This window comes from Panthera leo, chromosome A1, assembly GCF_018350215.1.
Source record: "Panthera leo isolate Ple1 chromosome A1, P.leo_Ple1_pat1.1, whole genome shotgun sequence".
Lineage (NCBI taxonomy): Eukaryota > Metazoa > Chordata > Mammalia > Carnivora > Felidae > Panthera > Panthera leo.
The window spans coordinates 66,944,236-66,968,459 of NC_056679.1; the positions used below are offsets into that span (position 1 = coordinate 66,944,236).

At 43.7% G+C, this 24,224-nt stretch overlaps 1 protein-coding gene across 2 annotated transcripts; it reads left to right on the forward strand.

Annotated features, from left to right (window-relative positions):
* Window positions 1–200: 200 nt before the first annotated feature.
* LOC122214295 (claudin-10) lies at window positions 201–22,997 on the forward strand. Of its 2 annotated transcripts, XM_042929231.1 has the most exons (5): window positions 201–490; window positions 7,251–7,412; window positions 7,501–7,582; window positions 21,944–22,051; window positions 22,661–22,997. In XM_042929231.1, the coding sequence occupies exons 1-5, from the start codon at window positions 271–273 to the stop codon at window positions 22,782–22,784; spliced, it is 696 nt and encodes a 231-aa protein (XP_042785165.1). In that variant the 5' UTR covers window positions 201–270; the 3' UTR covers window positions 22,785–22,997. The 2 variants fall into 2 exon arrangements, with proteins under 2 accessions (XP_042785165.1, XP_042785174.1); XM_042929240.1 differs by lacking the exon at window positions 21,944–22,051.
* The last annotated feature ends 1,227 nt before the right edge of the window (window positions 22,998–24,224 follow it).

The window sequence follows — 24,224 nt, forward strand, 5'->3', positions numbered from 1 at the left end:
AGTTTTTCCCGACCGCGGGCGCCAGGTCAGCTGGCCCTAGAGAACCCGAGCGGCGACAATAAGGGCGCCCCGCGAGCCCTCTCCGCCCCCGAGGGCGCGACCCGTCCTGGGGCCCGTGCGCGCCCCCTAGCGCCGGCCCGCGGGCGGGGCTGGGCGGGGCGGGGCGGGGCCGGGCGGGCCGGGGGGCGGGGCCGCGGGGCCGAACGCGCGGGGGTCGCGGCGCCCAGTGGGAGCGCCAGCGCGAGCGCTAGCGCGGCTGCAGCGGGCAGCATGGCGAGCACGGCCTCGGAGATCATCGCCTTTATGGTTTCCATCTCGGGCTGGGTGCTGGTGTCCTCCACGCTGCCCACCGACTACTGGAAGGTGTCCACCATCGACGGCACGGTCATCACCACCGCCACCTATTGGGCCAACCTGTGGAAGACGTGCGTGACCGACTCCACGGGCGTCTCCAACTGCAAGGACTTCCCCTCTATGCTGGCGCTGGACGGTCTGCATCCCCTCGGGCCCCCGTCCCCTGCCCTCGCTCCTGTCCGGCCAGGCAGCCTGGCGCCCTCTTGGCCCGGGCCGGACCCCTCCGTGGCCGAGCCTCGCCTTCCCCCCGCCCCCCCCAGAGCCTGAGGGAGCCGCGGAGAGCCCCCGTGCCCGTCGGTGCCGTCCTGGGACGCGTGTCCCGCGGGGCGCCTGTCCGAGCCCGGCGCCCTGGGACTGGGGTGGGGTGGGCGACTCAGGCGTTGGGGGGTTGAGGGAAGCACCTTTTCAGTCCTGAGAGTCGAGGACACGGTTGTGGGACCCCCATCTCTCGGGGACTGTTAGGATACGGAGTGACGCTTGGCTCCTTCACCCAGCACTCCCCGAAAGAGCTGGATCCTGATTAAAATGGTATCGACTTGTCAAAGCTAATTCTGCTTGTCCTGAGCTCCCATTAACCGTTTTGTTAGTTCTTTTAAAAGTAGGCAAGAGAAAAAGTAACATGTTGCAGGGAGTGTCACTCCAAGCCCCCTCCCCCTAGAAAAAACAACCCCACGCTTCAACAAACGTGTCTGCCTGGGCTTTAATGCTTCCTCCAAGTTTTAGGAAAATAAATAACCCTTGTCTGTGCCGCAGTGGGTAGAGAATCCTGGCTAGCAGGAATCTTGTGCCAGAGACTGCCAAGTTCTGTGTCCATGCGTCCCGCGTCAGCTCTCCAGGTCACTCACCTGCTGTTCTTTTGTAGGTTGTTTTCTACATTGTTCTTGCTAGTTGGGCTCTATACTGTATTGAATTAGAGCAACAAGCGGATGTTCTAGAAAACTGGCTCTGTTTTAGTTTCAAGAGAACGGTAGATGTCAACGCAGGTGCAATGATTGCTCAAGTTCTAGGCTGGTTTCTTCCAGGATTTTATAGCACAGGACTAGATAGAGCCCAGCAGAAAGTTAAGGATAGTCATTTGCATTATCTCTAGATTTGAGGTGTTTCTTTTTTTTTTTTAACTTAAAAAAAATTATTCCACTGCAGGTTTTTATTTGCATAGCTGATTCAATAAAAGACAAGAATTAATTCCCCTAAGATGGTGCTTGCCACGAAAAGCAAACTGTTGTTGCTCAGCGTGGTGGTATTTGATGGAACCCCCCATATCCCGGGAATATGTGCCTGATTTTGAATGGATGACACTCAGGTCTTCGTCCTCTTGTGTAAAATAAGTATCTGGGTCACTGTTGATCCCCTAGAATTACTGTTGAGTTTCCTGTGCTCTGTAGAGCACACATTCAGGTAGATGCTTTGAACAGGCAGGCTCTTGTTTCTGTGGTTTACGTTGAGAATTTGGGATTGATGGTTACGGTCCAAAGTGCCCTCTTACTGTAACTGCTGTACTGTAAGGTAACCGTATTGTTACCTGGGCTAGCTCACCAGATATGCCTGCTTCCTTCTGTAGGACAGTTGGGGGAGGAGAGAGGGGAGTGAGAAGTAAATGCTCCATGAAGAGCGTTGGGTGCAGAATAGAGAAGTTTTCACATTGTGTCTCTGATGTGGGAGTGGAGTTGGCATGGGGACTTGGGGGCGGGTGGGGTTGTGAGGAGGAAGGAGGGCAGAGCCCTCGGTTATGAGGCTGTGGAGGGAGTTGAGGAGGGAGAAGAGAAAGGAGTGACATTTATACACAACCCTGGTTGCAAAATGGCCTCTCGTGGGTGCTCGTGTGTCTAGAAAATGACTTAAAAAAAACCCAAAACACAAATGTCTTCATACTCCCCCTTGTTGTACAATGTTCTAAAATTAATTAACGTATTTGTCCAAGTCAGTACATAGAGAAGTAACTCTAACAAGTGCATGGTATTCATACATCTGGACAGGCTGCTGTATTTAGCTGCTTTCTCACTGTTGGGGAATGGACACTTTCCAGCTTTTCACTGTTGTCAGTGCTATACTGAAAATCTTCATATTTGTCTCTCTGTGCACGTGTATATTTCTGTGAAGTAGATACTGAGAAATGGTACCTGTCAGATTATTCATTTTAATGTTCGGTTTATACCTCCAAATTACATTCCACCACCAATGAGCGAGAATGCCTATTTGTCCACATTCTCACCACAGAGTTTTTCATCCAGTATTGTGGGTGACATATTATCATGCTATCATTTTTATTGGTGTTTCCCTGGTTTTTACCAATGATTTTTACCATCTTATCCTGTATTTACTGACCTTTTTTTTCTCTTTCATGCATTGCCTATTCATATCTTATGCCCAGTCTGTTTTTTCCCCTTGATGTAAATGATTTGTTTTTTAAAATTCTGGGTGTCAATCCTCCTTGATTTTTTATTTATGTTGCAGTCTTGGCCCATTGCTTGTCTTTTAAACTTACGATGTCTTTTCTTACACAAAACTTTGAAATGTGTACTGTGATCAGATTTATCAGTTTCTTCCTGCCGCCTCTGCTTTCTGTGGCTTAAGAAGGCATTGCCTATCCGAAAGTGATAAATCTTACTCTTCTGTGTCTCCCAGAATAACATATTGAGGGATTTAATCACACCGCTACGTTTTCACCTAGAGAGTTGATTTCTCCTCCTACAAGGTGACCTTTCCAGAGCAGGCCTCTCGGCTTGTAAGCTGTCTGCTGCGTCCCTGGAGCAGCCACATCTGCTGGGTGCTGGTTCTGAGGCAGGTCCCGCCGACATCACACTGCACATTGGACTTCCTGATGCTGCTCTGAAGTGGCAAGAGAAGGCTACATTACTGTAGGCTGTGGTGACCACAGGCCTGAGCAAGCCAATCCTCCCCTTAAGCCAGGAAGAAGCTCTAAGTTCAAAAGAGAATGCAGAAAGGAGGGAGAAGGCCCACGGCTCTCTCTCATCTAGCCTGAGGTGGGAGAAGGAGCCTCTTGGGCGCAGATGATGGAGACATTATTCTGAATTTTCTGTACGAGGTCAAAGCTCTGATTCCTCATCCTCAGGGGGGTATCATTGCAACCCCAGTTTTCCCTACAAGGAAAATGAGGCCGAGAAAAGCTAAATGTGTAGATTTGATTTTATGTCAAGATCCCAACTCCAAGTTCTGCTTAGAATTAATCTTAGTATGATGGAAGGGAAGCTTTGATGAGATTCTTACAAATCACCAGGCACTCTGTTCATATTATTCATCCTGTGAAGTAAGTGGTCTTATCCCTGTTTTACAGATGAGAAAACTGAGCCTCAGAGAGATAAGGTAATGTAATCAAGGACACACAGCAGGTAAATAGAAGAACCAGAGCTGAGATTCATAGTTCGTGCCTTCCTCCGATCCCACCCTTCTTTCAGAGGATTTGCAAAAAGTACACAAAGCTACTAGCGTAGGAAAAGGCCATTCTTTTCTCTCCCTTCTATCCAGCAACAGGCACATGTGCTACTAGGGAATTGTCTCCACCAAGTGGATATTTTCATTTTTGCTAGTTTGAAATGGAAAATGAGGTACACATCATTTGGAAAACGCTTAATTTTTAAGGGATGCCTTGAAGGTTTCCTCCAACAGAATTCGTTATTGTAAAGTCACTGTATTTTACTAATTGGAACTTTCACGGTTGAACGAGCTAGTGATTTCTGTTTATCGCCAGCTCATATTCCTTTCAAAGCACCACTTGAACTTCAGCTGAGAATCATTTTCAGCCAGGTTGTTTTTAGTATATGCCATCTATTTTTGTTCGTGGAAATGTTTGCCGTTTCTTCCAAGAGAGTTAACTATAAATTATACTTCAGAGAACTTCTGAGTAAATATGTTCATGCCTCAGCACTTTAATGTGTTAATTAGCTATTAAAGGTGTCAGTAAATTCAACCTGTCAAAAATAATGGCCTCCTTGACTAGGTTTTTACTACCACTCCACTTGCTGGTGTTACTTAGAAGTTTTGCCCTCCGGAACTGTTAAAAGCAAGGTTGTAGAGGTCTGCCTTGCAAAAGATAAACTCTGAGTTTGTTGGAAGTCACCTAAGGCCTGAGTCTGTGGATGTTTTAAGGACTGGTGGCCCCTAATTTACACAACCAGGCTTACCAACACCTGGATTCCGTTTAGAGCTGGCAGTGGAGGGGGTGCGGTTTATCCCCAGGAAACCCAGTGTCTGCTCTTTGTTCCCTGTTTCAGAAAATCTAACCAATGATTGTGCATGCAGTAAGTTAGCATAGTTAGCCATGTTAGCGTAGTTAGCAAGTTACTGCTACCGTTCCAGGCTGGAGAGAGGTGCCTTTCCCTCCAAGTCAGGGTTCTGGTTGGCACGCGGGGAAGGACCCGACCACATCAGAAACAGTATTTCTCCTCTCATATTCATGCCAAGAGACCAGTCCTGCTGCAGGCACGGGGGCTGAGACAGGAGAACAGAGTGAGAACCTCAGAAAAAAAATACTATGAGTCATGGTTGAATAAAGTTTAAAGACTACTGTTATTTTCATATTAAGTCATATTAAGGATTGCATGCACCGGCCTGAGGTTCATACCACTGTTTTCATCTGGGAAAACACATTTGAGTTCTAAATGATCAGAGTGTAGGCCTTAACCATTTGCCAGGCTCCTGCATTTCCTGTTCATAAAGACTATACGATGACTCGAGTAAATGATAAACTTGTCTAGGCTAATTTTTTAAAACATGCATCACAGAGGCTATGTCTACACACATGCTGTTTTGTGTAGTGATTGCAGTGAGAATCCACTAACATACCTCAAAACCATAGATTACTATAAGTCTCAGGAAGAAATGAAACCACACTGTCCCAGTAGTGGTTGTCTTGGTAGATGGTCTTTAATCTTATAGGGAACCAGCAGCCTTCCCCTCTGTGCTTCTGTCTGCTCCCTGGCTTCTGGAGAGGGGACTGAGAGTTGAAATTTTTAAAAAACCCGGGTCAGCAGAGACCCAGATAGCCCTACAGTATGATTATTGCTACTGAAATTAGCCTCCATTATCTTGTTGGGCTAAAAATAAACTTGTTTTGCTGTTTTTGACAGCCTCACCTCCAGTGGAATTATTCCTGGAGGCTGTTCACGCTATAAAATAGAAGTTCGTTGTCTTTGCAGTCTGCATTGGTGGAGGCCGAACTTTGTTGCAATTAAACAGAGTATCTTCTTTGTACTCTTTAAAATGGACCCTAGGAATAGTATTAACACTTTAAAATTTCATTCTTTCCCAAAGGAATGTGGGTTGGAGGCCCCCTGCCAGGATTATTTCTTGAATTTACAATTACTGTAGTCTTAGAATTATTATTTATTGTGGGTTTTACCTGAACACTAAGAATGAGTGACTTGCTGTCTTTATGAGGTGTTTTTTCAAATTAAAAAAATAATCCCACATGTGAACTTGATGTACATGCCTGTTCATTGGCTCCACGAACATCTGCTTATACCTAGGATCTGCCATTGCTACTCCAGATTGATACATGGCACTGTTTCCCGCTGAAAGGAAAATGACCTTCTGTGCTAAAAGTGTATTGGTTTAAATTCTATTGATTTAGAATTTGTTAGTGTCTGGACAAAAGCCACATTGAATTTTACCCCACCCTGGCTGTGCAAATAAGAATAGGTGATTAAGAAAATCGGTGGTGGGGCACCTGGGCGGCTCAGTTGGTTAAGTGTCTGACTTCGACTCAGGTCATGATCTCATGGTTGGTGAGTTTGAGCCCCACGTTGGGCTCTGTGCTGACAGCTCAGAGCCTGGAGCCTGCTTTGGATTCTGTGTCTCCCTCTCTCTGCCCCTTCCCTGCTCTCTCTCTCTCTGTCTCTCAAAAATAAATAAACATTAAAAACATTTTTTTTAATTAAAAAAAAAATGGGTGGTACCAAAAGATGATCAGACAACCCAATAGAACAAGGTTTTAGGGTGCTTAGAAAGCATCCACTTATATGCACCCAGTGAATTTCATAATTATGAAATATTCTTTTAGTAAACAACCACTGCTTTTTGAAACCTAGTTTTATTCCATGTGCCCTGAAAGTAATAATGTCATTAAAATACTTCTTGATTTAAACTCATCATTGGTTCCTGATGATATTCTAGTTGGTCTCATTTGTAAGCTTTCACTGATATCAGAAACACCTTGCTGCCCAATTATAAATTTTATAATGTCAAAACCATTAAAGCATCTATTTAAAAGGTCGAATGTGGGACGCCTGAGTGGCTCAGTCAGTTAAGCGTCTGACTTTGACTCAGGTCACGATCTCATGGTTCATGAGTTACAGCCGTGTGTTTGGGGCTCTGTGCGGACAGCTCAGAGCCTGGAGCTTACTTTGGATTCTGAGTCTCCCTCTTCTCTGCCCCTCCCCTGCTCGCTCGCTCTCTCTCTCTCTCAAAAATAAATAAACATTAGTAAAAAATGAATAAAAGGTCCAATGTACAAAGGAGGAGGAGGGTTGAGATGGTGGTGGATGGTATTTCTTACAGAGAGGGGTAGCGTCGCATGGATTTTATAGTCAGAAGCGGATGGAATCCGTTTCAGCCTCTTACTAATTCATCTCTGACATAGCCTATATAACCTTTGGTGCCTCAGTGTCCTCCTCCGTGAACGTGGGAATAATAACACTCAAGGAATCTATCCTGAGGATTATGCATAGGGCAATCCTAAAAGTGGGTGACATAGAACAGGCACTCCATATAGATTAACTTGCTTTCCCTTCTGGCTTCTCTTACTATGTGTTTTAACCACTATGGGTATTTTTTTTTGGAGAACGGAACCCTCATTCAGAAGGATGGTACAAAATGAGGAGGATGTCTCCCTGGAAAGCCACGTGTTTTATGCTAACACAGATGACCTCTAATTGCAGGTTATATCCAGGCATGTAGAGGACTTATGATTGCCGCTGTCAGTCTGGGCTTTTTTGGTTCCATATTTGCCCTGTTTGGAATGAAGTGTACCAAAGTCGGAGGCTCAGATAAAGCTAAAGCTAAAATTGCTTGTTTGGCTGGAATTGTATTCATACTGTCAGGTAAATAGTAACTTTCTCCCAAACAAGGCACTTCACGATGTTATTGAAATGACACTAACCGTGGTACTTTCCTTCTGATACTTTGCAGGGTTGTGCTCAATGACCGGTTGTTCCCTCTACGCAAACAAAATCACAACGGAATTCTTTGATCCTCTCTATGTTGAGCAGAAGTAAGTCCTCTTCTTGGTCTGTATGTTTCTAGCTTCTAGGAAATGTATGCGAGTGACTCTTCTAAATTAAGATACATAAATTCCTTACATGGCTCGTGAAAGTGAGACACTGATAAATACTATTTGATGACATCATTTCAAGAGTAAACATTTCATGTGCTACGTTGGCAAAAGATGCATTTAATTACTGCATTGGTGTCACATAGTGTCTTGTCTAAAAAGCTCAAGGCGTAGCATTTGAAATTCTGGACTTCATCCACTGTACGTCATTAAATTGGGGTGAAGTAGAGGACAAGTGGAAGAGAGACGTAAGGTGGGGAGGAAAGGATGATGATGTGAGACAACAAAAAACTGACAGCTTGCTTCGGTTGTTGTCCACCCAGATTGACATTTGCCGGGTGCTGGTGTCTGAGCCGGTTTCCATCATGGTTTCAAACACTGACATGGAACATGCTCCTGAAGATTAGCAATCTGTAAATGACATTTAAATGAAGTATCATCTTTTCATGTTTAAAAAATATTTATTCATCAATTTTGAGAGAGAGAGAGAGAGAGAGAGAGAGAGAGAACAAGTGGGGGAGGCAAAGAGAGGGAGGGAGAGAGTATCTCAAGCAGGCTCTTTGCTGACGCGGGGTTCGATCTCACAAACCAGGAGATCATGACCTGAGCTGAAATCAAGAGCCAGATGCTTAACTGACTGGGCCACCCAGGCGCCCCTCATGTTTCCATTTTTAATTAGCCTTTTAAATTAACTCCTTAACAAGCTCCACTTAATAAAGCTTTATAAAGAAACTACATTATGCAGGGTTTTTATTTTATTTATTTATTTAAATTTATTTATTTTATTTCTTTTTAACATTTATTTATTTTTGAGACAGAGAGAGACAGAGCATGAACAGGGGAGGGTCAGAGAAAGAGGGAGACACAGAATCTGAAACAGGCTCCAGGCTCTGAGCTGTCAGCACAGAGCCCGACGCAGGGCTCGAACCCACGGACCGTGAGATCATGACCTGAGCCGAAGTCAGATGCTTAACCGACTGAGCCACCCAGGCACCCCTGCAGGGTTTTTAAAAAATGCCCTCGGAGTGGTACAGACACCACCCATGTGTGACCGGTCTGGGTTGCAGGCAGTTGCTTTGGCATTTACAGATCAGTTTGTTGTTGATGGTTGTTTTTTTTAACTATGGGCAATTGCTTTTTATAGTTTCCCTAGGCTTATTTCTTTGCCTTGGGAAAACCCCAGGGATACCAAATTAGAAATAATGATATATGCAATATTTTGTCTTCCATGAAAATATACCCACATACCTCTGTAGAAAGCCACATCAGTATGTACGTGTATAGTTAACAACCAGTCTGGTGCTTCTCTTTCAGTCTTCAGATAAAATGTGACAGGATTTTAAAAAACAGTTGCTAAAATAGCTGGTCAGGTGTGCATTACTTTTTTCTGGTGGATTTAAGTTTCTTCAGGGAATTGGTTTTTTAGTTCTGTCTTTGGTGTCTTTTATTTATAAATAATAAATGTTTATATAATGAAAATAGCAGCTAACACATGTTGGGCCCCTCCCATGTACCAAGCAGAGCATTGCAAATATTATTCTGTTTTATTATTTTGTTTTATTCTTGGAACAGCCTTATAAAGTAGGTTCTCTTGGTACAACCTTTTTTTTTTTTTTTTTTTTTTCAAATGAGGAAAGAGGTCAATTAATGTGTGCAATGGAACCTAAACTCAACTAGGTACTGTCTGATTAGACTATGAGTCAGACCAGGAATGCTTGCTCTAAGACCCATGATTTATAATACTCCGTTTCATGATTTTTGGTGACAGTATGCTATATATATTTTTTGCATGTTTTCAAAAACTATTTTAACTTTTGTTAAATGGGAAACAAAAATGGGTGTTTGAGACACCAGTGTAATTTTTACTCACCTGCTTATGTTGGAAAAATGCGTTCTGATTTTTAAATTCTTAAGCCTCCAACTTTGGCTCAGGTCATCATCTCACTGTGAGTTCAAGCCCTGCATCGGAGCCTGGGGCTGCTTCACATTCTGTGTCTCCCTCTCTCTCTCTGCCCCTCCCCTGCTCACGCTGTCTCTCCCTCCCTCCCTCCCTCCCTCCATCCCTCCCTCCCTCCCTCCCACTTTCTCTCTCTCTCTCAAAAATAAATAAAAATTTTAAAAAAATTAAAAAAAAAAGAAACACGTTAATGATATTTAAACGAACTAATAATTTTCATTAAATGATACATTTTTATTTCAGGCTTTGGTATCCTAAATCTACAACAAAACTGGTTTATTTTATTAAACACATTGCTGCCTTTTCTGGATTATCTTTTCCACATTGCTGTCTTTATTTTCCTGACAATTATTAAGGATGTCTTTGGCAGAATCTTAAAAATCATTTTTATCATTCCTCAAAAGGTCAAGCAAGGCTAATTCATATATGCCCAGTAATTTGCGTCTGTCCTTTGTGTGACTTTTCTTCTGTGTTTGCTGTATGCTCAGTCGCCTAACTCAGTTTGGTGCCATTGGGATTTCTGATTTTCTTTCAGGTTTTGGTTAAACTCAGTTCAGTAAATATGGACTCGGAGGGTTTTCCTCATCCCCCCCTCATGTCCTGTCGGCACTCACTCTCTTCTCAACTTCTGCCTCCTGTTTCCGTATTCTCATCCTGAAATCAGGCTAAGAATAGAATTTTCTCATAGACTTAATGTGGAAATTAAGAGAGTGTATATAGATGCTCAGAACTGATTAGAAAAGAGGAAATTGATTACTGTATTGTATTAGCTGTTAAGATTGATTTTTAATTGTAGCTTATCTTTATAGATATTTTTATTAGCCTTTTCTGAAGTGACTTAAAAATATAACACCTGGGTGCTCAGTCGGTTAAGTGTTCCACTTGATTTTTGTCTCAGGTCGTGATCTCATGTTTTGGGGTTCAGGCCCCACGACAGGCTCTGTGTCAATAGAACCCAATGTGGTGCTTGATCTCATGACTGTGAGATCGTGACCCGAGCCAAAATCAAGAATTGGTTGCTTAATCGACTGAGCACCATCCTTTTATCAGGTGCCCCATCCTTTTATCAACATTTCTAGTAGAGGACAGAGAAATAAAAATTTGAAAGATTAATAAGTTAAAAATTGGCTACCTACACAAAATAAACTAATTTCATAGGTCTTAGAATTTTTAAAGTGAGATTTTGATATTTTTTTTTAATGTTTATTTTTGAGAGACAAAAAGAGACAGACTGTGAGTGGGGGAGGGGCAGAAAGAGAGGGTGACACAGAATCTGAAGCAGACTCCAGGCTCTGAGTGGAGCTTGAACTCAAAAACCACAAAATCATGACCTGAGCCGAAGTTGGACACTTAACCGACTAAGCCACCCAGGCGCCCTAAAGTGAGATTTTGATTTGGCATATTCTAGGGGCTAGTGTTGCCTCAGCTAGCATTTGCTAAAAATTCAGCCATTGGTCTTTGACTTAGTTTGTGCATGAACTGAGGAATGCTTTGGAGAATCAGGGCTAAAGGCAGGACAGCCCTAGGTGGGTTGAGATTTGGAAGGTACTACAGCAGGAAGGTTCTGACTTTCTTTGGTGTCTTCATTCACTTGCGTGAGAGTAAATTCTTTGAGATTAGAAAGTGCCCCTTTCATCGCTGTCTTATTAGCCAAGCACAGTGCCTGGCAAGTGAGTCTTATCTGCAGAGGTAGTCCTTTCAGAGTTAGGGGAAAAGCTTCCTGTGGTGTCAGCCCACTGAGGAGAGAAGGAAGGACACTCACTCCTCTCTCCCATCCGTATCACACACTACGCTTCCTAAAACTAGCTACCACCAAGTGACATCTCTCCCTGTCCACAGTCACATGTGTGCTTGGCCTTTAGGAAGGCAGTGAAGACAGCTGCTTGTGGTGTGCTCTACTTTAAATTTCTGGTGAGCAAATCCTAGCTATCCCATACCCGAGCCCTGAAATGCACTGGAAGACAGTCTGGGCTCAGAATCTAGTTTTTTTGATGTTTGTTTTGTTTTTCTTAAGGTTCTGTGCTATATTAGGGCACCTGGGTGGCTCAGTCATGAAGCATCTGACTTTGGCTCAGGTCACGATCTCACGGTTCATGAGTTCTAGTCCCATATCGGGTGAGCTCGAGCCCTACTTCGGGTAAAACATGAGCCCCGCTTTGGGTGACCCTGCTTCTCTCTCTCTCTCTCTCCCCTTTACTCACTTGTGCCCCCCCTCAAAAAAATAAAAAGATTCTGTGCTATATTAATTGAATCTTTTCTGTGGATTTCCAGGACATTCCTATGTAAGACCTACCTTGGTTGCCTAAGTTAGAAACACAGAAACAAAATTCCTGCTAGGTTCCTACTATGTGCAAGGAACTCAGTAGGCACTTTATTGGTGAGAAAAGATGAGTGGCTTCTAGTGCAGCTGGAGTAAAGATCAGAGGCTGTAGCACTAAAAACAGTATCACGCTCTATGCTCCTGGCTCTGTATTTCCGAAATCCTTCCTCTCCCTCCATATATCTGGGAAGTTCTTTCTCCCAGGCTGTAGTCACAACACAAATGTAATTCTTTTTTTTTTTTTTAATGTTTATGTATTTTTGAGAGAGAGAGGGAGAGAGACAGAGTGCCAGAAGGGGAAGAGCAGAGAGAGAGGGAGACACAGAATCCGAAGCAGGCTCCAAGCTACCAGTGCAGAGCCCATGGCGGGACTCAAACTCATGAACCATGAGATCATGACCTGAGCCAAAGTCGGACACTTAACCGACTGAGCCACCCAGGTGCCCCCACAATTGCAGTTGTTTAAAGAGTTACATCTGACTGTGGTCGATTCTGCCATGCCCCCCAACCCGGCCCCCGCCTTTTTTTTTTTTTTTTTTTTTTTTTTTTTTTTTGCGTTTGTTTTGCTTCTCTTGCGTTCATTCAAGTTGTGATTATGTTTCATGACTCCAGGATGGGCTGCTGCAAAGCCTTGAAAAAGATTTCCCAACTCTTCCCTTTGGCTGTTTCAAACCAACTTCCTCCTTTTTATTAAAATAAAACCTACCAAATCCAAAAAAGTCTACCATTCTCAAGTTTATGGTACCAGGCATCCACTACCCTGTGACCCACCCTCCAGGGAGTTGAGATTTAATTCAGTTATTATTTCCACTACTGCTTTGTTGTCCGAATGACTTAACTTCCTAAAGGTCTTGATTTGTTTTCTTAAATAAACTGTTCCAAGTAAGAATTTATTGACACAAAGAAACTTCTTTTCAAATTCGTGCAATGTTGGAGCATTAAACCAAATGCCCTAATTGAAGAAATGGGACGTCATAATCTTAGATTTATTCTCTTTTAGTATATGAAATTTATCATTAGTATTTTGGCTCAGATATTCTCATATTCAGGTCTTATCCTTCAGGCTTTTTTATTTTCAGAGTGTTTAAAACCGTGGACTTATTTATCTCTAACACTCATTCTTGGCATATATTTAGTTTCTACTTTAGGATTTCAGCTTTACTTGGGAAAACCTGTTCACCTCTGTGGCTATTTAGTAGTTAGAAATAAACAGCTGTCTACTCTCTGATAAATGTTCTCATGCTTGCTGTCTGTCCAGTTAAATGAACAGTAGATCATTCAAGTAGATCATTCTAGAAGGTACCTTTCTAGATTACACATTTTCCTGGGTGAAGTTCAAAGGAATATCAATCTCACTACATGACCTTGCCAGCATATTTGGCTTCTGACTTCTGTCATTATTATAATGTAATGAATTATGGATGTTCGTTTATTTAGGCTTACTCCACTCGTGAGTTATTTGGAGAATGAATTAATGTTGGTAAACAGCTCACAGATTCTTGGATAAGGGCTTCCTTGGAGGTACCATGTATTAAGAACAAAACAATTCAGCTGTTAAATATTAAGAAGCGTTACCCTGTGCCTTCGCTGTTCAGTGGTGGCTCAGATCACCATAATGGCTCGGATGCTTTTGTTAACACTAGCGTGACTTTAAAAATATGCTTGCGAATCAAGTGTTGGGCAACTGTGTTTTGTTTTTACTGGCCAGTACATGGAGTCACAATTCCTGCCAGTTTGCCATGCTTCCTGGTGACTCCACTCGGACCCCTAAGCCCCCTTTCCCTTTCCTTTTCACATGCTGGCTGACACCAGCCATCCTGCAGGACTTGTGTTCTGGGTGAGGTGCCCTCCCGTATGCTCCTGTTCCACCACCTGGTGCTTCTGTCATAATGCTGCCGTGCAGTTAGCACTTACTTACTGGTTCCTGTCCCAAACCAGACCAGGAGCATCTGCGGGCAGAGACCACATCTTGCTGATTTTGGAGTCTCTTGTGCCTAGTGCCTGCTCCATGACATTTACAGCAAGGAGGCCGGTCAGCAGTGTTATAGGACTGTCTGTCTGCATCTCTCTTGGAGTGGGAAGACTGAGCATGTTTGTGGATGTCTGGGACCTACGGGCATGTCATGTGGACATGAGGGCAGGAGGCAGCATACACACAGTGTCAAAGAGCGAGGCCCTGGGTCCAGCACCTCCTGGCTGCCTGGGAGGAAAGCCCGGCTCTGCTGCTTATTTGTTGTATAACCTTGAAGAAGGTCCGTGTCTTTTCTGTGTCCTGCGTCCCTCCTCTGTGCTATGGAGGGATATAAATATTCAGCTCTTTAGAAGCATGCATCACACGGTAGGCACTCAGTAAATGTTCACTGTTATTTTTAAGGATACTGGCCCTTAGCAGCGTGCATCAATGTCGCAGTTCATTACTTGAGGTCGTGTACTAAGGTGAGCCATAGAGTAATGAATATTGAAATGTTGGAAGCCCGGTAGAAGTGATAACTGTTGTTAAGACGCTTGGCTCTCAAATAGAAGGCAGGTTTGAAAGGGACCATTTAAAAGAAACCATTTAAAAGAAACAAGGCTTGAGTAATTTCTTCTTTTTTTCTAATCGCCTCAGTCGTAGCATTGATTTGGAGACGTGCAACCCCCAGGAACTGTCAAATTCATAGACATTCTTGAGACCCTTCCCAAGAGAGCCATCCTGCATACATCTGTCCCTGGTATGATTCTGAGACACTTTCAGGTAGCCCGTGGGGGATTCTGAATAAAATGCGGGATCTGCTTTTAAATGACTCAGGCTCTTTTGCTGCAAATTCATCCGTATGTTTTTTCTCTTAACACAAGCAGATGCGCACACTCACCTGTGCACGCACGGACTCTAAGCTCTGGCCATGCCCTCAGGGGTCTCAAGGCAGCTTCGACGTTCCAGGAATTTCCTGTCTTGAAGCACAGCCCCCTCTGCAGTGTCTGCTTGTTCAGACTTCACAGCGTGTGTGCGAACATGTTATCACGCCTGCTGCCTGCTTTGAGTATAAGGACTCGGCACATCATTTTCACTTAAAACCAAAGAGGGCCCAGGAAACCCCCCAATTCTCCATATGACTGGAGATCGAGCTAAACAACAGATTTGTTTTGGAATTGGCCTATGTGATTTTGGGGGACAGGACATATTTCTTTTAAGTTGTAATTTACCTTAGCTAATATTATATTGTTACACTGTGAATTTTTTTTTTTTAAATTTCCGTGAATACTTGGCAGGAATTAGGGCTTCTGTAAAGATACTTCCTGTGCGTGCAGATGGTTGGAGGGGGGGTGGCGGCAGATAGGCTAAGAGGCAGGTTTCAGAGTTACACCCCGGCTCAGCTCCTGTCCCTGCCCTCGCTCCTCTGGGATCTTAGGAGAGCTGCAGTTGTCTGTCTGGATAAGAGAGGTAATCCCTCCTGCTTCTCAGTGTGAAGAGGACGGAAGAAAATAACGTAGCTAGAGCACTTACCACATCAGCATGTTATTAATATATAACGTTTGTAGAATTTTGTTGATAAATCACAGCACATAGAAAAGAAACGCATGTATGTCTGTTTTAATCTAGCCACAGGAAAGCAATTTAGAACTGACACCAAAAAGATCAATCTTTATTTTGGGTTTCCTAAATGTGAGAATTCTGCATGAAGTTTCCGTGTAGAAGTGGATGCTTATTATTTAAATTCTACGTTAGCCGCCATTTGGGAGGTACCTGTTAGTACTTTGTAAGTCTCCTGGAAGCTTCGGGTGAGAAATCCTGTGGCATCTTGTGGGCAGTGGGAGAGAAACCATTAGCCAATGGGATTGTGTAAGGGAAAGCTAGACTGTGAGCAGGGTGGGGAGGTACACAGGCTGGGTGGGCATGTGGCAGCCCATCCTTGTAACTGGGCCCCCAGGAGAGGGTGGGGGGGGGCGGGGGGAGGAGTGTTTGTAGATAATACCTGCAGAATACTTATTTAATATAAAATCTACTCATGTAGTTATCTAGACCTTGGATTATATAAGCCTATGAGCTGAAGAACGTTTATTTTAGGTAGTAATCTTTAAAACAATGGCATGCCAGTGGAATTCAATTTTAAAATGTTTATGTTGGTAATACGTGGTATGCTTTCTAAACTTTAAACTCGATAGAGATACATGATCGATCAATTGATCGATCGTTAGTTTTCAGTTAACTGGAATATTTATTTTGGCTGCTACCACTCTTGTTAAAATGAGGAGTAAGACAATGTGTTTGAAAAAACGCTATCCCAGATGCCAAAGACCTGACTCCTAGCTCTGCGACTTACAGCAAGGTCACTTCGCTCCTCTGGGGGTCGTACAAGGAGATTTTTTTTCACTCGCTAAACACTTTTTGTTTTGTTTTTGGAGGCACTGCATTTTCTGTTTTTTCCAGTCCAACATGCCCTGATTTTAATTACTACACTCACCTCTTTTTGTGCTGGGTGAAAAGACAGCCTGAGGGGAATTCAGAAAAAATTCCATACCCTGGAGCTTGTGAGCCACTGAGAAGGCAGTGAGCCGCAGAGAGAGAAAACGCCCATCTCTCTGAAATGACAAATAAGAATATATTGCATTGATGGTATTTTCTCATATTGATAAAATCTTTTACTTAGCTAAGGTATACTACGTAAAGGGAAGAAAGAGTGATGGTTAAGAGCTTGAGTTTTGGAATCACAGTTATGGGTTTTAAATCCTGGTTTTACCATTTACTTAGCTGAGGTATGTGGCAAGTAATTTAATTTCCCTGAGCTTCAGCTTCCTCATTTGTAAAATGAGGTAGCAATACCTATCTCTCAGGATTGTAATGAAGATTGAATGTAATTATGCAAAAAAAAAATTCTTAGCACACACACAAAAATCCTAGTACAGTGAGCTGACAGTAATGCTGGTTATAGTTGTAGACACTCACCTGAATGACGTCTGGGTGGATCTGGGAGAACAGGTAATGTTTACTTGGCAAAAACATACTCTTCTGATGCTGTTGTTAAATTTCATTGTACTTTGCTAGTGTTACTTGCTTACTATCTGACTATTGTCACTAGACTCTGAGATCCTTGAGACCAGAGCTGTCCTTCTCTTGTACACCTCAAAACACATGATGAGCACAATGCCTCCTGGCACATTATTTCTGTGGTGGTGACCTGGGTAGGCTACACGAGCTCCCCATAGATGGCAAATAAGTCATAATGGGTTTGGATGCAAGGAAGACAAAAAAATAGGAGGTGCAAATAAAAGGGGTTCTTCAGTCCATTCCCTCGGATTACCATGAAGGTTATAGGGCTGAAATATGAGTTGAAGTATGAGATGATTAGAATGAAGGCCTCCAAGTGTGGTACTAGCTCTCTAGGGCCCCAGGCACAGCCAGGCGGGTGAGAATAATTTCACCCAATACTTCAGAGGGTGTTTTATTTATGTATGGTTGTATATATGTATGTATGTATGTATGTATGTATGTCTATTTTTGAGAGAGAGAGAGAGAGCACAAGTGGGGGATAGGCAGAGAGAGAAGGAGACTCAGAATCTGAAGCAGGCTCCAGGCTCTAAGTTGTCAGCACAGAGCCCAGTGCAAGGGCTTGACCCCACAAATCCTGAGATCATGACCTGAGCTGAAGTCGGACACTGAACTGACTGAGGCATCCAGGCGTCCCAGTTCAAAGGACATTTTAATGCCTTAGTTCTTTATGGTTCTTTTTTGGGGGAAATTTTAAGTGATTATATATAAGTAAAGTTTTCCCCTGCTTGCTAACTTACATTCAATTACATAAGTGAATTAAAGTCATATAGGCAGCTTTTTATTAGTCCTATCAACTGAGAGGATTATTTGAGATACTGTAGAAACAATATTTTGATCCATAAAATGGAGCTCTGTCCTCCCCCTGACAATCATGGATCTGTCTGGTGCTAAGCAGATTTAGAGCTTTTCAGAATAATGAAGAAATGTTGGCGATCGTAACAGTCCAATAAAGAGGGCACGCTCTGAGTGGGGAAGCTGGTGTGGGGCCAGGAGGATATTGTTAATGAAAGAAAGCCCTGCAACAGAGCATCTGAAATTTGGTAATCTTCGGAGGCATTGAAGTCAGCTTCTTAGTATTACCAAATAAACGGAGAAAGATTTTCCAGGCAGAGACTAAGCTTCCCAGTCAGTGTCAAAGGAAACATGCTCTGGAACAGATTTGAGTGGATATTATAGTGCTCTCTCAATCCTGTGTTTCAATAATACCAGCCAGTTTTTGCCAGATCATGCACACTGATAGGTGCGAATTTGAGTCCTTGCTGAGTAAGTCTGCTATCCGTGTCTTTCCACAGAATGAAGAAGAAAAAGTCTCTGCAAGAGAAAGAACCAAGTCACAAAACCAAATTGTTAGAAATTGCTGATGTAGATGTGGAGTCTCTTAAAGACTTCAGCTCTGAGTACTATTTGTCTCTGAGAGAACTCACAAGGAACTCAAATGGAAATGGTACTTTTCTTGGAATAGAGTCTGAATTTACTGACTTAAAGTTAAATAACATGAAAATATATTAAAAGTCAGGAATAAGCGAGCCAGTATTTTTAAAAATTTTTTAAAAATGTTTATTTTTGAGAGAGAGAGAACGAACAGGGGAGGGGCAGAGAGAGAGGGCAACACAGAATCCGAAGCAGGCCCCAGGCTCTTAGCTGTCAGCACAGAGCCTGATGTGGGGCTCAAACTCATGTATTGCAAGATCATGACCTGAGCCAAAGTCAGACACTTAACTGACTGAGCCACCCCGGTGCCCTGAACCTGTTTTTAATATAAGACAAACTCATGATTCTTGCAGAAGGTTCAGGATGGCTTAAATGAGTATAAAGACACAAGTCCCAACATTTTTCCTGCCTGAGTAATTTATCCTCTGATTTGTGACGACACTGTGTACATGTTTGCATGCTCCTTTGAGCGAATTCACAGTGCCAAGCTGTAGTTTATGATTTCTATGATTGTCACCCCTGATTGACCACTATTAATAATTAGAGACTTATTTTTAATCGACCATGGTATCCGGCCCTGGAATCTGATTTTAGAAAGCTCAATATTTTTTAAGAAAAACCTTAGACTGTTGCTTCCGGGGTATGTACACTAAGAGTAATAACTAAGTCACGCTTTTATTAGGAGTGAAGACAGCCTGAACTCTAATGGGAGGCCCACGATAGAGAAAAACAGAAAGTACCATTAGACCGTAATCCCACAGTCCTGTCCTCCAAGTAGAAATGTTCAGTGTGCTCACTGTTAGCCGTCTGCAGCAAAAGCGTGACGGGGGGCATCTGAGAGCAGCTTGCTGTAGGACTCACGGATGTTTTGAAGAGGTCGGATGACCTACATCTAACGACCTGGCAGGCAGTCTGCTGGTTTTATGTGCATAATTGTGTTCAAACATCATAAAAGAAGAGCTGGTGGTGGAAATCCAGGATATCCTTTTTAGGTGGATTGCATGGTGTTTAACGTAGGCATCTTTTATAAAACCGTGAACTTTGCACTCTTGGTCCGGCCAGCTCTTTTTCATCAGTGCACTTCAGCCTTGAGTCCTTTCGGTCCAGTGTTTTTGTGCACTGAAGGTGTTTTGTTGCACTTTACCCCAGTCTTCTGTTTCTGCCATCGCCACTAGTGGGAGCGGTTGGAGAAGATTCTTGTTTACGGGAGCATAATTAGTGCTCTAGTGCGGGATGATGTGCTGCCCCCTGTTGTTGTACTCGCTTCAGCTGTCACCTGGGTTTCCCAGAGAAGGCAACACGACAGTGAGAAAAGAAGGGACCACAGGGCAGCATGTGTTGTGTGCATCACTTCTTCCCAACTGTGAACACAGGCTGTGAAATTGCCTCTGTAGCCAGATCTGAAAATGAGCGAGTGGACGATACCTTCCTGATCTTCTGTTAGGGTCGCTTCCTGCTTCCCCAAGCTGGCAGTCAAGGTCACTCTTCCATTACCATTACTGTGACTCAGATCATGGGAGAGATCCTGTCCTGCCCGGCTGGGAGTTCAGTCAGTGATATGGCACGTAGAAACAGACGAGGCAAAACTCGGGACAGGCACAGGTGGTGGGTGCATGCCAGATGCTGTCAACAGCATGGTGTGGCCTCGAGACCTGAGTCTGGCCCTGCACCTCCTTTGGGGGGCAGGCTGGGGAGGGAGCCCACCTCAGACCTGTCTTGTCCCTTCTCGCCCTCGCCCCCTGCTTTTCTGTCTCAGCTCTTCTGTGGATTCTGCATGACCAAAAGAGACCCCTCCCACTTGGGCTTCATTTTATCCTGAAAACCACCATTAGGCTGGGAATGGCATCCGTCAGTTTTTGCCTTGCAGTGGAAGTCTGTGGGCCAAAAAAGCTTGAGGATCACTTCTTTAATTAAGAAAAAAACCCTATTCTTCAGAAAAAGCATAGGCAAGCATGAGAACACACAGCCCCTAACGTTTTGGCATACTTTTCTCATTCCTTACTTGTTTTTCTGGGTGAGTGTTCCTCCCCTAAAAGGATTTCCTCTGGCCCTCCACAGTAAGTGATTTCCTTTCTTGTTCTCTGTAGCATTATTTGCCCCTTTGTGTGGGGACATCCCCTAGGCAGCAGCTGCCTTGTCTATCTTTGTATTTGCTCAAGGCATCAGCAGAGTACTGTGACCAGCCATATAGGAGGTGTTTATTGTTTATTAGCAATCTATCACTAAATGATGTTATTTTGTATTTGTCTCCCACTAGATTGTGGTGGTAAGCAAGATAGCACTTATCTAGCACGGACTTTTCACGGGCTCTGTAGAGGAGGAAAAATTTAACCTCTTTCCCCCTCTACTCTTCGAGGTTCTCAGCTGAGACCCTATAAATTAGACTGACAAAAGATGGTTTAACAGGAGAAAAACAGTTGGTCAACCTGAGCATCATGCATACACGTGGGAGCACCCAGTGATGACTAACTCAAAGGGCCAGTTAGAACTTGGGCTTATATGGCATCTTAACAAAAGAACAATACGCTCACAGGTGACAAGACAAGGGACAGGGCTTCTGAGCTCCTAGGGCGGCAAATTGTGGGAAGGCAGATCTATGGAGGAAGTACTGGAAGGCAGGGCTAGTTAGTAAAGTGTTATGGAGAGCCTCCTGGTGCCGTTTGTGAGCTGATCAGAGTGTATTGTTGTCTCTGGTGATTAACTTCTGTCCTTCTTGGTAGGAGGGGTAGGCGGCACAGGGGACATCTTTACAAATTTATGTCCTGCTTTTAGGCAAATGGGGAAGGGCAGAGAGCTTTTCTTGTATCTTCTCAGTTGCCTTCCACTCAAGATAATCCCCATGCCCAAGTGGCCTCTTTGGGGATGGCACATTCTGCTGATCTTCAACGTGTATTTGTACGTGATTTGCAAATAGATGTTTATGAAATGGAATTAAACTGAAAGCAAAGGCAACCTTCCATTTTCTAACCAGAGTCTACCTGAATAATTTACCCTGTGTGGGGTGCCTGGGGAGATCAGTCGGTGAAACGTCCGACTTTGGCTCAGGTCATGATCTCGCGGTTCGTGGGTTCGAGCCCCACATTGGGCTCACTGCTGTCAGCACAGGGTCCACTTCAGATCCTCTGTTTCCCTCTCTCTGCCCCTCCTCTGCTTGCACTGCCTCTCTCCCTCTCTCAAAAATAAATGAACATTAAAAAAAAAATAATAAATTACCCTGTGCAACAGAATAAATAGATGGAAAGCTCTGTGAGCCTTAGAGCCCAGAGGAAAGATACTGGTTGAGTCAGGAGGCCTGGGCTCTGCAGTTGGCTTTGCCTCTGCCTCGCCTGCAGGGATCACTTCCTCTTCCTTTCGGGAGATTGGGGAGATACAATCAAGTGATGGCCAGAAAAACACTTTGAATAGAGTTTAAGGCGTTATGCAGATACAAGTGTTCTTATTTCCTCTGCAAGCTGCAGTGGCAATTTCTGATGAGCATTAGTAAAGGTTGGCTTGTTAGGTCTTAAATACTGTTTACTCCCCAAAAGAAGTAAGCCGTAATGCATGTGTAATGCTTCCTCACAGGTATGAATTAGGAGCTGCTCTGTTTATTGGATGGGCGGGAGCCTCACTCTGCATAATTGGTGGTGTCATATTTTGCTTTTCAATATCTGACAACAACAAAACACCCAGGTATGAAAAAGAGATAAAAATGACCTGTTAAAGTTACTACACGTGCGGCAGGTTCTAGATCGCTCACACGATTCTTAGACACGTCGAAAAACAAAACACAACTAAAAAGAAACTTCAAAAAACTAGAATTGGCAAAAGTGAGGAATATATAGTGAATATAATATTCAATATAATAAATATATTGAATGGAATAAATATATACTTCGTTAAAGTTAGTTTAAAAAACAGAGCTCATCATTCTTACATTCCAAAGCTATTTCTGTAAGCAGAAAGACGGGTCTTATGACAGGGTGTGGTGTATTCTTCACCTTGACCTCATCATTTTCACATGGGCAGACATTACTGATGAAGGTCACTAGGGTCCCCCAGGGTCCAGGAAGAGGAGTTTTAAAAGAGAAACAACAAATGAACAAGCCATGAGTTTCCTCTGCTGAGATTCCCGTGGTCCCGCTAACTGGTCAGAAATGGCAGTGAAATGTTTGGGGGTACAAGAGAGAGTGCTAACTAAAAGTAGTCAGGGAGGCTCTGAAACTTGGCTGGGACAGAAATGGGGGAAATGGTTTCTACCCTCCGTGTAAGAAAACGGGCTCTCGGTGTTTTGCCTTGCAGAATGGGATACGCATACAACGGGGCCACATCTGTCATGTCTTCTCGGACGAAATATCCTGGCGCAGGAGGAGATCTTAAAACCACAAACCCTTCAAAACAGTTTGATAAAAATGCTTATGTCTGAAAGGAAAACCGCCGCGAGCTGTCTTTACTATAAAAGTGAACTGTTCACAGATGATCCCCGCAAGGCCCTCCTGTAATTCACACTCAAACTATTTTTAAAACATGAATTTGGAGAATTTGCTGATTGTATGGATGTAAATGTTCTTACACAGTTATATACTAATCATTTTCTGTTGTGGCTTTCTATAAGAAAATAAACAGGTTATTTACAGGATTTGTATATATCTGATACATTTATAGAACATGCATTTAGCACCGAAGGATCAAGGATTTGTAACGTATCCTTAATCATTCAGACGTTGCAGTCTTTGCCCCCATTCCTTTTTTCCTTCATATATTAAACAGAAGGGGTATTAAGGAGTGGTATCTTGTGAACAGTGTGGGGGCAATCCGAGCCTGTTTCTCGAAAGATGCGTGGGTTGATGGACAGGTTACAGTCTGCGTAGCATTGACTTGTGGTTTCTTACGCCTGTCACTACTGCGATCTCTGTGAGCGCTCAAGGAAGGGCTCCTGCCCATTGCCTGGCATGTCCACCTTCAATAACTGCTTGGGTGTCTCTGTAGAAAGCAGGTTCTGGAGCGGAGCATCAGCACGAGCTGAGTGAGAGATGCTGATCATGCCTGACTTTGGAGCCCGCAGAGGAAGGTCCTGGAGCCTGGGTGGCACCTGCTTTTGCAACACAGATGTGCCAACTTAATTTAAATTTGGGGCTCACTTGGCAGAAGTCCACCCCCTTCCGTCAGGAGTGAAGATGTGGCAGACACGGAGCTTGGAGCCCAGGGAAAGCCTGCTCTTGTCACTTCCTAGCCGAATGGCCTCCGGCAAGTTACTTAATAATTCTTCTTTTGTCACATCTTTTTTTTTTTTAAGTTTATTTTGAGAGACAGTGTGCACAAGTGGGGAAGAGGTAGAGAGAGAGCGGGAGAGAGAGAATCCCAGGCAGGCTCTGCGCTGTTAGCACAGAACCTGAGGCAGGGCTCAAACTCATGAACCGCGAGATCATGACTTCAGCTGAAGTCGTATGCTTAGCCAACTGAGCCACCCAGGCGCCCCTCCTTTTGGCACATCTTCAGGATGAGGATTATGAAGTTGTTCTGATTAAAGGAACTAATGATGCATGTTAAAAAAGCAAAACAGACCCAAGGTCTGTTACATAAGTATCTGTTAAATAAGTATGTTAAATAAGTATCTGTTTAAATAAGGTTGAAATAACACAGTGGCCCCTGTGCCTTTGCAGGCAGGATGTGGCTTTTGTGTGTTGCTTATCTCTGTCCTACTACATGAAAATTTGAAAGCACTTACATACAAAGTGAGTACATCTGCATAAAATGGCCTGGGGGAAGTGTTAGAAAGGGTGCAAGCAGACAAGTGAAAGGGACCCCGGAGGAAGGGGCGAGGAAGGGGCAGGGAGGGGCAGAAGCATAATAAATTGTTGTGACT